The sequence below is a fragment of the Alternaria triticimaculans genome (genome assembly GCF_023758025.1).
Source record: "Alternaria triticimaculans strain BMP 0046 chromosome Unknown scaffold_1, whole genome shotgun sequence".
In the NCBI taxonomy this organism is placed as follows: Eukaryota; Fungi; Ascomycota; class Dothideomycetes; order Pleosporales; family Pleosporaceae; genus Alternaria; species Alternaria triticimaculans.
In genome coordinates, this window is record NW_026055958.1 from 1,762,095 (window position 1) to 1,774,602 (window position 12,508).

Here is a 12,508-nt window from a genome sequence, read left to right on the forward strand (position 1 = left end):
GCACTCGAAATACTAACACAAAGCCATCTCATTCTCTAGGCATATTACAAGACCTTAGTGTTGCGAAACCGGTCGCTCGAACTAGGTACGAGTGTGATCCACTCGACACTCCATGTGAACGCATTCATCTATCTTACACTGACGCAAAGAAATATAGCATGGGAGCTAGGTGTAGAAGCTTGATCTACGCTTACAAGGCCCAGGCAGCAATAGCGAAGACGACCGACAAGCCCATGGCCATCGAGTTCACAACCGAGACGGAAGTAGCAGCTCCAGCTCCAGTACCGCTAGGGGCGGCGGTGCCAGATTGCTGAGCACTCTCGCTTCCACCGTCACTTCCGCCATTGTTACCGTTGTCGCTGTTGTTACCGCCGTCGTTGTTGTTACCGCCAGTGGTGGTGTTGCCGCTTGAAGAGCCACCAGATGAAGTACCGTTGTTAACGGGCTCCGCCGATGGCAACTCCTTCTGCTCCTTAGGGCAGCTGATGTCGAAGCGCGGGGTGGTGGAGAGGTTGTCAGAGACGGCGAACTTGACCTTGTTCGCGGGGTTGGCGTCGCGGAGTGTGTACCAGAAGACGTTCTTCTTGCCGAAGAGCGCGCAACCGACATCCTTCCAGTATGTCTCGGCGTTGTCCACAGTCGACTTGGCAGCACCAAAGTCTGGACCGCTGTATGCCCAACCGGTCTCGGTAACCCACACGTCCTTGCCTCCAGCAACACCCTCGGTTGCGCTGATGGCGCTGCTCAAGAGCTTGCCAGCGTTGTCAATCTTGTTGTCCAGCTCGGACTCGTAGAAGGGGAAAGCGTTGACGGCCAAGAAGTCGATCTCGTCGATGACAGCGGCGTTGGACTCGTTGACCCAAGCAGTCCAGGTGTCGACGTGGGTGATCTTGACATCCTTGAGAGGAGTGTCGGCGAGACGCTCGCGCGCGGCCTTGATGAACTCGACAATCTTCTCGGCGCTGTTACCGACACCGGCCTTGTTCCGGATGCCGGGCTCAGACACGCGGTAGAGATCCTCGGAACCGACCGACAGTCCAATTACGAGATCCGTCAGCTTGGTGCCGTACTCTTCGACGGCAGAGTTCAACGCCTTCAGCTCGTTGTCGATATCGTCGGTTCCCGAGGCCCAAATGCCGAGAAGGAGCTTGGAGTTTGTCTTGATGGCAGCAGGGAAGGCGGCGATGGGAGTGTCGGTCGTCTGCCACTGGATGTTGGAGTACAGGCGGATGGCGGTGAAGTCGCCCGGCGCGCCCTCGAGGTTCTGCGCTGTGGTGAACTCCTTCTCAAAATCCGCCTGTGTCTTGGCCTTGCCAGTGTCGTCCGAGGCTCCCGAGTTGAAGCCCAGGACGAAGTCTTGCGCAAGGGCGCCGCTGACGGTCGCCGCGGCGACGGCAAGCGCTGATACGAAACGCATTGTTGGTAAAGTGGATTAAGGGAGCGACTGTAGTTGAAAAGTTGAAAAAGATTGCAAGAAGAAAGGTGTCAGAGAGTGTGGAGAGAGTGTGGAGAGTGAGATTATTCAAGAGAGAGCAGGGCAAACCCCCGTGTAGGTTCGTGCAAACACGCGCTGGCGATCATTCACGAGCGGCTTACCCCGTAATTGCGCTCTCGGCGTCCGGGGCCGTTTGATTGGGCAGCCGGTCGCACCGCGCTGGTATCAGCCTCAGCTAGGCCTTGGCGCCAAGAGTGGCAGGTGAGCCGTCGGTCTTCGTTTGGTGAGTCTTTGGTGCACAGCCACGCGCCTGAAACGGCGCGTAGAATGAAAGCGTTTCGGAAGCTTTTGGACGTCACGTCATAATAGGCTATCCTCCTATCGTCTCCAGACTCTGGCGCTTCTTATTCCCGCAGCACGTACTAACCCGACATCATGTCTACAAAGCCATACATCTTTGAACGAAGACATTCGCTTCAAGGACGCAGCAGACATCAGCATCAGTCCTGCAGGCTATGCCAGCACCTATCGCGTACTGCTACGACTCAGCCGTTGTGCAACCCTCATCGCAGCTGACATGTGTTACGATGCAGTTGGGATACCCATACCTACCTACGAGCGTGTTCATCCAGAGACTGCTCAGGTGAGGATGGTGAGTAATCGTCAGAGAGAGAGTTCAATAAACATGGAGCACGTCAAGCAAACGCCATGCCACCGGAACAATCCCGGAATACCTGAAGTCTTGTGCTGAGCTGTGCCTCGAATATGTTGGAACATCCCCCTCTTCAACGTTACACAATCTCGCTCCTCGATGTAGCGAAACAGCTGCTTACACGGTAACACTCGGTATAGCTTATGCCAGAATCATCTAAGATGGGCTGTTCTAACAGCCGTGCATTCCGCTAGGACACAACATAGCTTACATTGCCCAAATATCACTCCATAGTATACCATGCGTCTCCTAATATAGACCCCATAACTTCCTGCCTGAATAGTAATCGTCCACCCAGTTCACCTAAGCGATCTCCGCAATTGGTAGTCCGTTTTCAAGGATTCAGATAACCGATCACCTGGATTAGGGTCTCAGAACGCCACATTAATCTATAAACTCTGCTTTTCGCTCCTTATCAAGATGATTCCAACCGGGCAAAAAAACTGCCTGTTGGAAGTGGGGTCCAGCTGATGCAGGCAGAGGACAAGTTGTGGTTATTGGCGCACTCATCACCATGGGATTGCTTGATGGGGACTAGATCGTACATATAAGGCTTGTGGTGTGCGGAACTATGCCGCAGGAACGACAATAGCGACCGAGGATACCTCCCTTGATGTCGTCCCTTGTGAAGCCATCAACACGACTAGCAGATACATTCACAGGCTATATGAGCCTCAAAACATCCAGTGACTACCATTTGCTGTTTCGAGACTAGCATTGTGTGAAGGACCTGAAGGACGATTTGAAGGGCCGTGATGTTCCAGCACGCGGACTAGGACGTCTGTGCCACTTCCCCGCTTGAGTGCTCGCTGTGCGACGTCAAGTAAGCAGGCTTCGTTGGGCGGAGTCGAGATGTTCAAAGTGACGGGTAAGCGCTGAGATGAGCATGAGGACCTCTAGAGTGAAGTTCTGAAGTGGCACAAGAGCGCTAGGACTATACGATTACTCGCATCACACCGGTCACTACCTAGGTACTTACCAAGAGCCACGGCTGATCAAGCCTTGACCTTTTGTCTAGATGTGACTCGTCCCTGACGTACCAACAAACCTTCCCGACCGGAATACCAGCCTCAGATATCCCGAACAATGTGCCTGACACCCGCTGTACCCGTTGTACAGACACAACATCCACCTAGCGTGGTGGACAACTGTAGAACAAGAGCCCGAAATTACGCGCTGGGAAACGCCACTTCATGCCAACCCCAGCAGATAGTCAGTTGGCTGGTACAGATATACATGCAGAGGTTACACTGCATTGCAGAAGTTTACTCGGGAACGTACCTGTACAAGCTATGAACGGAGGTGCAGTTACGACACTACGTCGTTTGGCTTACACATCATATTCGTACACGCTGAGAGATGGAAGAAGTCTCGAGAGAATTTAGAGCACGTGTGGCTTTCTGAGGCCGGTATTGTGGTGGAATCCATACCAAACCAGTGGGCAGTAGAGGGGCGAAGCATGAAGGTGGGGGCTGTACGACGTGTTAATGCTGACTTATTGTGAAACAAGACCCCCAGCCGCACAGTGATGATAGCGAGCGCGGCAGTGGATGGGGTATGGCCGTGAGTCCACGCGTGCGAGTGCAGGCGGCACTGGTATCACTGTCAAGTAGAGCATAACACTGGTGCGAAGACATGGTAAGAAGATCTCGAAAGAATCGGGAACCGGCGTATATTATCCTGTTCGAGCGTTGGCCTCTCAGGTAGCCTCCGCTGCAGATGGAGCCGAATTGTCATCAACATCCATCGCTCGCAGCTTAGCCTCCACGGCCGCCACGACCTGGGAATCGAAATGCTCCCCTTTCTCAGGTTTCCTGACACTGTGATATGTTAGCGATGAATATTTATGAAATCCTGCAAGATGTATACTCACGGTGATCTTGTACACTTGTCGCATCTCTCATGCCCACATCCTGGACATTGCGGCGAATTATTGTGAAAGAGGCCATTGCACTTCTCACACTGCCAGCGCACCCTAGTCCTCGGCTTTCGCCAGGTCCGTCTGAATTTCTCCAGCTGTTTCTCCACCTCCGTCTCGCTGTCAGGCTCAGCATCGCCCGGGTAGCCATCAGGCCATTTGCTGAGCTTGGCTGGCTCACGCGGGCATTTCGTACATCGGACATGCTGGCATGAATTGCAGACATTCGCCGTTGCGGGAACGAACAAATTCTCACACACATGACAGTTACGTCTGATGCGTTGTCTCGCAGGTTGATATACCAACTCGTCCCCGCCACGAGTCCGGATAGTGAGCATTCTCTTTCGCTTGGGTTGCTCCATGCCCTCTTTCTCGGCTTGCTTCTCTTCCGGCGTCTTCTTCTTGGGGAAACGAGGGCACTTCTTGCACCGCTTGTGCTCGCATTGCAGGCACACCTTGTCGGAGCCGTAAAGGGTTCCGCAGCGGTGGCAGCTGCGATGGACACGCATACGGATCGATTTTTCGACACGCTGGACGGTGGGTTTTGGAGCTGGTGCAGCGATCCACTCGTGTGACTCAAGGGTGAGGCCATACTTGGCGAAGAGGGCGCGGGCTCTCTCCTGCTGCATGGCGTTGCGGTCCATCTCCTTGGTAGTTGGAGTTGATGGCACTGACACGGCGGGAGTGATAGGTCTTGTTGAATTAGTACGCATGTTTCCAACGACACGGCTTTATAGAACTCACGTGGCAGGTGCGACTTCCGGGATGGTTTGGTCCGGCTGCGCAACTTCCTTCTCGACAGGCTGTTGCTGCGCGACTTGAGGAGTTGACGATGACTCGGGCGCCAGGGTCGGTACACTTTTGTTTGACTTCTCCCTCTTGAACACAGTGGACATCCGCTTCACATATTTGCCCAGGGTGCCGCGTTCCACATTCTTGCCCTTGTCCACCGCTCCAGTATCTGCTGGTGTCGTCATGGTTGGCGTCGCAAAGATGTGTATGCGAAATGGCGATGCAACAAAGGGGCGCTGCTAACTTATGAATAGAGTTGGCCTGGACCCGAACACATGCGATCCGGTGACGAGGTTGCGCCGTTGAAAGTCAGCCCTGCATGCAGCTCAACTAAAAATCCCTGGAGTCTGGCCACTGGAACGTGTCGGGACACCGAAGGTTTGGTAGGCGGCAATCTACTCGACGGCCAAGGACAACCCTGAGAAGTGTAAACTGGCGTACTGGCAGTTTTAACCGTTTGTCAAAGCTGGCCGGCGAGACCTGGCGATGGCGATGTGACGAAAGGTGGCGGTCCACAAGTTATGTATGTATGTGCAGAGCGGCGCGCATCAGACCATGACCCGGCTTCCCAGTGGGCTGGAATCGACCCCGAACTACACAAGCGTGGCTGAGAAAAAGCGCGAGCCGTTGGTTACAAAAGCGGACAACATCAGGGCACTGCCTGCTGGACTGGAAGCGACTTCTGCGGCTGACTACGGCGAGGGACGTTTTATCGCTGGGAAAACCGCCGGGGAAGACGAACAGCAACGAGCAGTCCAGGGCTCAGGTTGTGCACGGGGAACAGTCGCACACGACGGCTGCATGCATTCTGGCTGCAACCGAGCCTGCGTCGCTGTTTGGTGCCCACGGCTCGATGTCTGCTGCGGGATCGCGGCGGCGCTGCATCCATTCCAGGCATCGATCAGTCGGCTTGCCAGCGGCCACCATGACGGAACCAGGGCCTGCGCCGCTCCGCGGAACATTGTGCCCGCATCCTGGGGGCCTCCACCCACCACGGTTTGGCAGGGCTCGAGAGCCTCTGAACCCACACATCAGGTCGACACTGTAGCACGTTGGAACTCTGCCTCAGCAGACCCTTTCCCTTTCACCTCGCACCGGGGAACATCCAATCGATGGCTGGGCACACCCCACACGGTGCGGCGTCGCACTGTACTGTCTAGACAGCCTGACCCAACACGCTTTACCCAGCAAATGAGCGCCTGGATTCCGCGACGTATATTGCCTTTATCTGCAGCGCTGGATTCAGCAAATCCATGCGCAATCACATCGCTCCATCGGTTGCATCGCACCTGCCAAGAGGCACAGTGCAGCACCTTCAGCGGCCGGCTTAGTACGCTGCAGTCGGTAATGCACTTGCAGACAATCCGCTTGCTGCGCTGGCAGCCTGGCACACACCTGGGCACGTCGGCCGTTTCGTCCTTGAGATGAAGAGGCCAAGCGACGATGTCATCGACGCTGCAAGAGGTGCTGTACCGCCGAAAGTCTCGCCGCCGGTGGGCTTTTGGGCATGTATGCAGCTCTACCCATGGGCTGGATCGGGGCTTACGGCGGACAGTTGGGAAGCCATGGTGCCATATCGAGGCTGGCAACGACGACTTCCCAAGTGCAGCGCCGATCCGTGCTGTTTCAACCAGCCCATGCCATCGGTGGAGAAGCTTAGGTAACTATGGCTGGCCCGATGACCTGGGTGGTGTGGGGATCACGCCCCTCTTCGCTTGCCGCTTGAAGAGTCGGCAGCAGCAAGCTTTCATTAGCAGTCGAGCCGAACTCTAACTTTCCCTCCCCGGTGGTTTCTGCGTCTTCTATCGACAGCCCATCATTCCCTTCCAGGTGTCTTCTACTGTACGCACGTGCGGGCGTGTACCGCGCGCGCGAGCAATCAACGGCAACTTCCGCCGCCGGCCGAGCCGGCATCACCGCTGCTGGCCGCCGTTGCTGCCCTTATCGATCGCAGTATTCCAGCATTAACATGCCTCGGGCCCCGCGCGACGCGTACTAACTCTAGACGACTGCGACATTCCAATGCGACGTCGAAGCCGCTCTGCATCTCGGTGCACATTGCCGAAATTGCGTCCCATGTAGGCGCTTCGTGAAACTGACATGGCCTTTGTCTGGCGGAGGCTCGAAGTTATTAGGTTTGAGTAAAATGGCATGTTGTTGATGCACCATATTACAGAAGTCCCAACAACAGAAAGGCCTAGCAATTCCGATATCATGACACGGAGCGCGGCACAGGTCCATCAGCTACGCATTGCAATACGCCGCAATCCTCTAATACTAGAAGCCCTCAACATCACATATGCTTCCTCTAGTTCGACTCAGTCTTCACGAGATCCTGTCACATGGAAAAAATGCTGGAACAGACCCATCACCACGTCTCACGATACGCAACTTCCCCTCAAAGCCAAGCGCGATCGACTTTGGAAGGAGCAGACAACCTTGCGAACAAATGAATACTAGACATCAAACCCGGGTATAATTATTGTTACGCTCCGTCGTGAGGCTACAACATTCGTCTACCAACGTCGCCTCGCTGTGCAAGATTTGTTGCAGGGTCTCTGAAACGCCAACAAGTACCGTGGTGGAGATGGCGGTACGGCAAAGCTTGACTCAGTCGTCTGGCCAGAACATCACCGTAAGAGTAAGTTAGGGGGTAGGTCCCCGTGCGCCGCGCAGCGCTCAGTCCTCTTCCGCCTCCGCACCATTCCGTCCCACCCTTTCCCGGTGTTTTGGGTTGCAACGGTTGGGTGTTGAGCTCGCTTTCGGAAGCTGCTATAGGAAGATCATCCAGCGTATCGCTCGAACGGGCAGGGTCTGTCACCGAGGCTCCCGGAAGGGTGACGCGTGCTCGGAACCGCCCATCTCCGCTGTGCAAGGCGTGGAGGATTGAATGGCTCGCAGAGTACTCGGAGATGTGACTTTATGGAAGCATCACCGGCTGGACGCTACGACTTCGGTCAATATTCGACATGCTTATATCTCGTCACCTTCCGTAGCAATAATATCGAATTCCATGATTACGAGTCTCACATTAGGTTCCAGGGAGTCATCGCGCTATTCCACTTGTATTCTGATAACATGAGCAACCAATAGAGCAATCAAGAGAAGACAACAATGAGATGATCGGAAATACAAAATGACCAACATCTTCGACGATGGTGACACATACGGGGTACAGGTAGGCATTGTCATGAAAGATATTTCCTATGTATGATTCATTAGACCACTTTTCAATATTCGATCTTTGTGGTCACGACTTCAAGGGACCCATATCGTAGCAATTCCAACACACAAAGGCTTCGCAGCTTACACTGAGACGGTTTCGGAAGAAATATAGACATCATTCAAGTCTTTTCAGCGCTAATAACGACAATAAAGGCTGAATGCCACGTAGCAGAAGGTTTGTGATGTATAAGTCTCCGGCGAAGTCGGGAATCCTGCCGCAATCGACTTGAGCATGCCCCTCGTCACGAGCCGTATACCACCTAGCTACAGATCATGACGCTGACATGGTAGAAGCCATAGCTCCTTCGTCTTCGCTTTCGAGATTCCACACGTTCTGGTACTCTCTTCCGCCTTGAATTCACTCCGCTTTTATCTCGAAGACATGGATCTGGGTCATATAATTAGTAGATAATAACACACATGAAAAGATGCGAACTCCTTCTATGCTCGCAACATAAACCAGTGCTATGGGTGTGCTGTAGGTTTCGGGTTCGTCCACCGCGCCGAGCGCACGAGACCATTCTACTGAACTCTGGAAGTGTATTGGGAGAACTAGAAAGCACCATGATCAGCAACATGAGGTTCTTTGGGTGAAGGAAGTCCTCCGTCGCTTTCATAAGACTATTCCCGGCATACTTCCAGGTCGCTAGCGGAAGATTCTGCTGTTCAGTCATTATGTTGAATGGTTCTCACCCTAGACAAGGGCCTATGCCAGGGCGACGGACATATTTCGGAACAAAACGATGTGGTATCGAAAAGATGACTATATGCCCGGGCAGCAGGAAGCTTTCTTCCTTCCAGCTGACTACATAGCGTGATGTTTTGAAATGAGAAGGTCGCAATCGTTACAGATCGTATCTGTATGATCATTCTCCACAAATTTGCAATTTGATTAGCAGGACAGCAAGGCTAGGTAGAAGTATCTCAAACATATGACGGTCGGGTGAGAACAGCTTGACACACAACGGGCAAGGAACAGCAATAATGAGTATTGTGAGAGATGTGAGTATAGGCAGCTATTACAGTATACACAGACCGATTGTAACGAATGCAACGCTAAATGCAAGACACCAATCCAACTCCTTTCCAACCCCACCAAGACCCATCACTCAGACAATCTACAGTCTACAATCTGCTCTCCCATCCCCTCCTTCCGTCTTCGCCCTCCCATCTCTCGGGCCAAACCTTGCCCAAAGCCTCCCAGATGTGGCCTACAAACTCAATCTTGAGACCCTGGGTAACTTCCAACGGTAGATCCCTAGCATCCTTCCGGTTGCCCTCGGGTAGGAGTACTCTTTCGACGCCTGCCCTCAGCGCTCCAATCAGCTTCTCTTTGATACCACCGACAGGCAGTACCCTTCCGCGAAGAGAAATTTCACCAGTCATGGCCAGTGTAGGCGGGACAGGCTGATTAGAGAAGAGGGAGATGAGGCCGATGGTGTGCGCAAGACCGGCACTGGGACCGTCTTTGGGAATAGCACCAGAGGGGCAATGAACGTGGATGCTACGACTCTTCATAATGTCCTCGTCGTGGCTTGCACTCAGACCGAGATCAAATGCATGAGCCTTGACCCAAGTCAAAGCTACCTCTACACTCTCCTTGAGTACGTCGCCCAGCTTGCCGGTGAGCTGAACGCGGCCTGAGCCGGGCATATCTGCAATCTCGATGAACAGAATAGAGCCTTGGCCGCCGGTGCTATATGCGACTAGCCCTGTGATGACACCTGGACGTGAAGATTGCTCAGTGAGCTCTTCGGCGAACTTCTCGATGCCGAGCGTGGTATCGAGGTCTTCCAATGTGACAACAGGGGAGTATGCGGCGAGAGTATTTGTGTCTTTCGCCGTGGCGTATTCGACGGCTTTGGAACGACAGACGGAGCCGATCTCGCGTTCGAGATTTCGCACACCGGACTCGCGTGTGTAGGATGTGATGATCTTGTCGAGCACGTCGGTCGGGATGTTGAGGTTTTCGTGGTGGAGACCATTGCTGGTGATCTGCTTCGGAATCAAATGTCTTGATGCGATGTGCCTCTTCTCGAGTGTAGTGTAACCGGAGAGCTGGATGGTTTCCATACGATCGAGGAGCGGTGGGGGAATGGTATCGAGCGAGTTGGCGGTGGCGATGAAGAGCACCTTGGAAAGGTCAATAGGAATGTTAACGTAGTGGTCTGTGAAGGTATGGTTCTGCTCTGGATCAAGCACCTCGAGCATGGCTGCACCGGGGTCGCCATTGTGGTTCGACATGCCTAGCTTGTCGATTTCGTCGAGCAGGAAGACTGGGTTTGCAACGCCGACCTTCTTCAGTCCGCTGACGATGAGACCAGGCATAGCAGCGACATAGGTCCTACGGTGGCCGCGGATCTCTGCCTCATCGCGCACACCACCAAGTGAGATGCGATGGAACTTGCGACCAAGTGCGGTAGCAACTGACTTGGCCAACGAAGTCTTTCCTGTTCCTGGCGGCCCGACGAGCAGCAGGATTGGCGACTTGTCGACCATGCGCTTCTTCTCCAACAGCCGCAGCTCAGCCTCCGATGGTTCCTTTGCAACCTTGTCTTCGGGGTCTTGTTCCTTGGCCTCGTCATCTCCCTCTGGTGTATCGGCGAGAGCGCGGATCTGATCGTCGATGGTCCTGTTTGCCTGCTCCTTGAGTTTGAGCACTGCCAGATACTCAAGTAGTCTCTTCTTGATCTTCTCAAGACCATAGTGATCGCCGTCGAGCTGCTTCTTTGCCCTGACTAGTGTAGTGGCATCGAGTTGATCGACTGTCGTTTTGGTCCAAGGGATTTCGGCGAGGTTCTCGAGGTAGTTCCTGCAGACCTGGTATTCTGCTTGGGCGGGGTTCATCTTCTGCAGCCTCGACAGCTCGCGCTGAGCTACCTTGTCAGCATCTGGAGACAACTTGGCATCTTGGAGCCTCTTCTTCAGCTCGTCAATCTCGTTGGGCTCTTCTTCACCGGCCTGTTGCTGCCCACCGCCTGGGAAGCCGCCAGGAAATCCGGCTGGGAGACCGCCACCCATCTTTCCTCTTCTTGTCAGGGCTTCCTGCTGCAGTCGTCGCAGTGTCTCCATGTCCAAGCTGCCGCCCTGCGTCTGTGTTGTTGTGACAGTCATGCGTGTGTTGCCTTGGATGCTGCCGATCTGGCGCTGGAGGATCTCGATGACCCTGTCCACTCTCTCCTTGACGTCTACCGCTGCCAGAACGCGCAGCGTCTCCTCGTGTGTACTTTCCACCACGTTGGCCATGAAGTCCGCCAGCGCGCCAGCCTCTGACAGGTCTTTCCTTGTGATGTACATCTCGAGTCTCCGCGCGACAATGGGTGAGAGGGTGACTTGTGGCGTGCGCGGTAGAATGGCGGAGAGGCGGACGAGGGCGAGCAGCTCGCGCGACAGTTGCTTGAGGAGGTTGAACTGGTTCAGGAGGTCGGCGCTCGCGATGTCAACTGTGCTGGTCAGTATGCGTCCAGCACCAATTCAGACGGGGGTATACGTACTGTACTCGTCGACGGCCATAAGCTCTCCCTCGAAGTACGGCCTCTCCTGGACGACATCGACGACCTGCACCCTCTCGAGGCCCTCGACCACCAGGCTCAGATCGCCCTGCCGCCGTCCTTGGACACCGCTGACCTTGGCGATGCAAGCATAGCCATAGATGTCTTTCTTCGTCGCCTGCATGGGATCGCTCTCGAAGGCCGTCTTGTCCCCCTGATGGCCATCGTCGATCAGCAGCTGGCCGTCCGGGCCCAGCGTGTTGGACTTCAGCGGCACGCAGGCGACCGTGATAGCCGCGTCGGGCTTCGCGGTAGGGCTAATGCTGTATATCTTGGCGAGGATGGCGGCGACATCGGAGCGGTTGGTGATGGGGATCTTGAGGGTTGTGCCCGGGAGGACGGCGAGCGGCGGCGCGAGCGGGATGAGCGGGAGCACCTTGGTGCTGGTCTTGGAGGAGCCTTTTCCCATCATGAGGTGCTAACGGCGAGTTGCTGGCGGGATGGGGCGAGCGTGTGAGCGAGGAAGGCGCAGTGTCGCGTGGTGACGTGCGGACCCGCTGGGCACTGTCGCTGGTGCGGACTCCCGAAGGATGAGAGGCTGCCAAATGGACGGTGCAGAACAAAGGGACGGCGTACCAACGTGTTTCACACAAACAAGTACACCAGTATGTCACGCTCGCAAGCTGGATTGACCCGTAGATAAAAGCGTCAATGCGACGGCGACATGGTCGGCGCAGGAGGCGTGACAGCTTCCAGAAGATGCTCTCACGGGCCAGACCGAGGTTAAACCAGCCGGCGCGAATCACGCCCATCACGCCGCCATCGCCATCACCATCACCATCTGATAAGATCATCTCCGCATCCAGCTCGCAATCTTGCCGTCATCGCACAGCATTGGCACCTTGTCCACGAATGCATTGGGCATTAGTTCTCGA

General features: G+C 54.8%; 3 protein-coding genes across 3 annotated transcripts; all 3 read right to left on the reverse strand.

The window, feature by feature from the left end:
- Positions 1–190: 190 nt before the first annotated feature.
- On the reverse strand, positions 191–1,417 carry J4E78_000560 (uncharacterized protein; the record flags this gene model as incomplete). Its single annotated transcript, XM_049361222.1, has 1 exon — positions 191–1,417. The coding sequence occupies one exon, from the start codon at positions 1,415–1,417 to the stop codon at positions 191–193; it is 1,227 nt and encodes a 408-aa protein (XP_049226505.1).
- A 2,429-nt stretch (positions 1,418–3,846) lies between these two features.
- Positions 3,847–5,042, reverse strand: J4E78_000561 (uncharacterized protein; the record flags this gene model as incomplete). The annotated part of the gene is made up of 3 exons (XM_049361223.1): positions 3,847–3,967; positions 4,021–4,758; positions 4,810–5,042. The coding sequence occupies 3 exons, from the start codon at positions 5,040–5,042 to the stop codon at positions 3,847–3,849; spliced, it is 1,092 nt and encodes a 363-aa protein (XP_049226506.1).
- A 4,165-nt stretch (positions 5,043–9,207) lies between these two features.
- On the reverse strand, positions 9,208–12,045 carry J4E78_000562 (uncharacterized protein; the record flags this gene model as incomplete). The annotated part of the gene is made up of 2 exons (XM_049361224.1): positions 9,208–11,525; positions 11,577–12,045. The coding sequence occupies 2 exons, from the start codon at positions 12,043–12,045 to the stop codon at positions 9,208–9,210; spliced, it is 2,787 nt and encodes a 928-aa protein (XP_049226507.1).
- Positions 12,046–12,508: the final 463 nt, after the last annotated feature.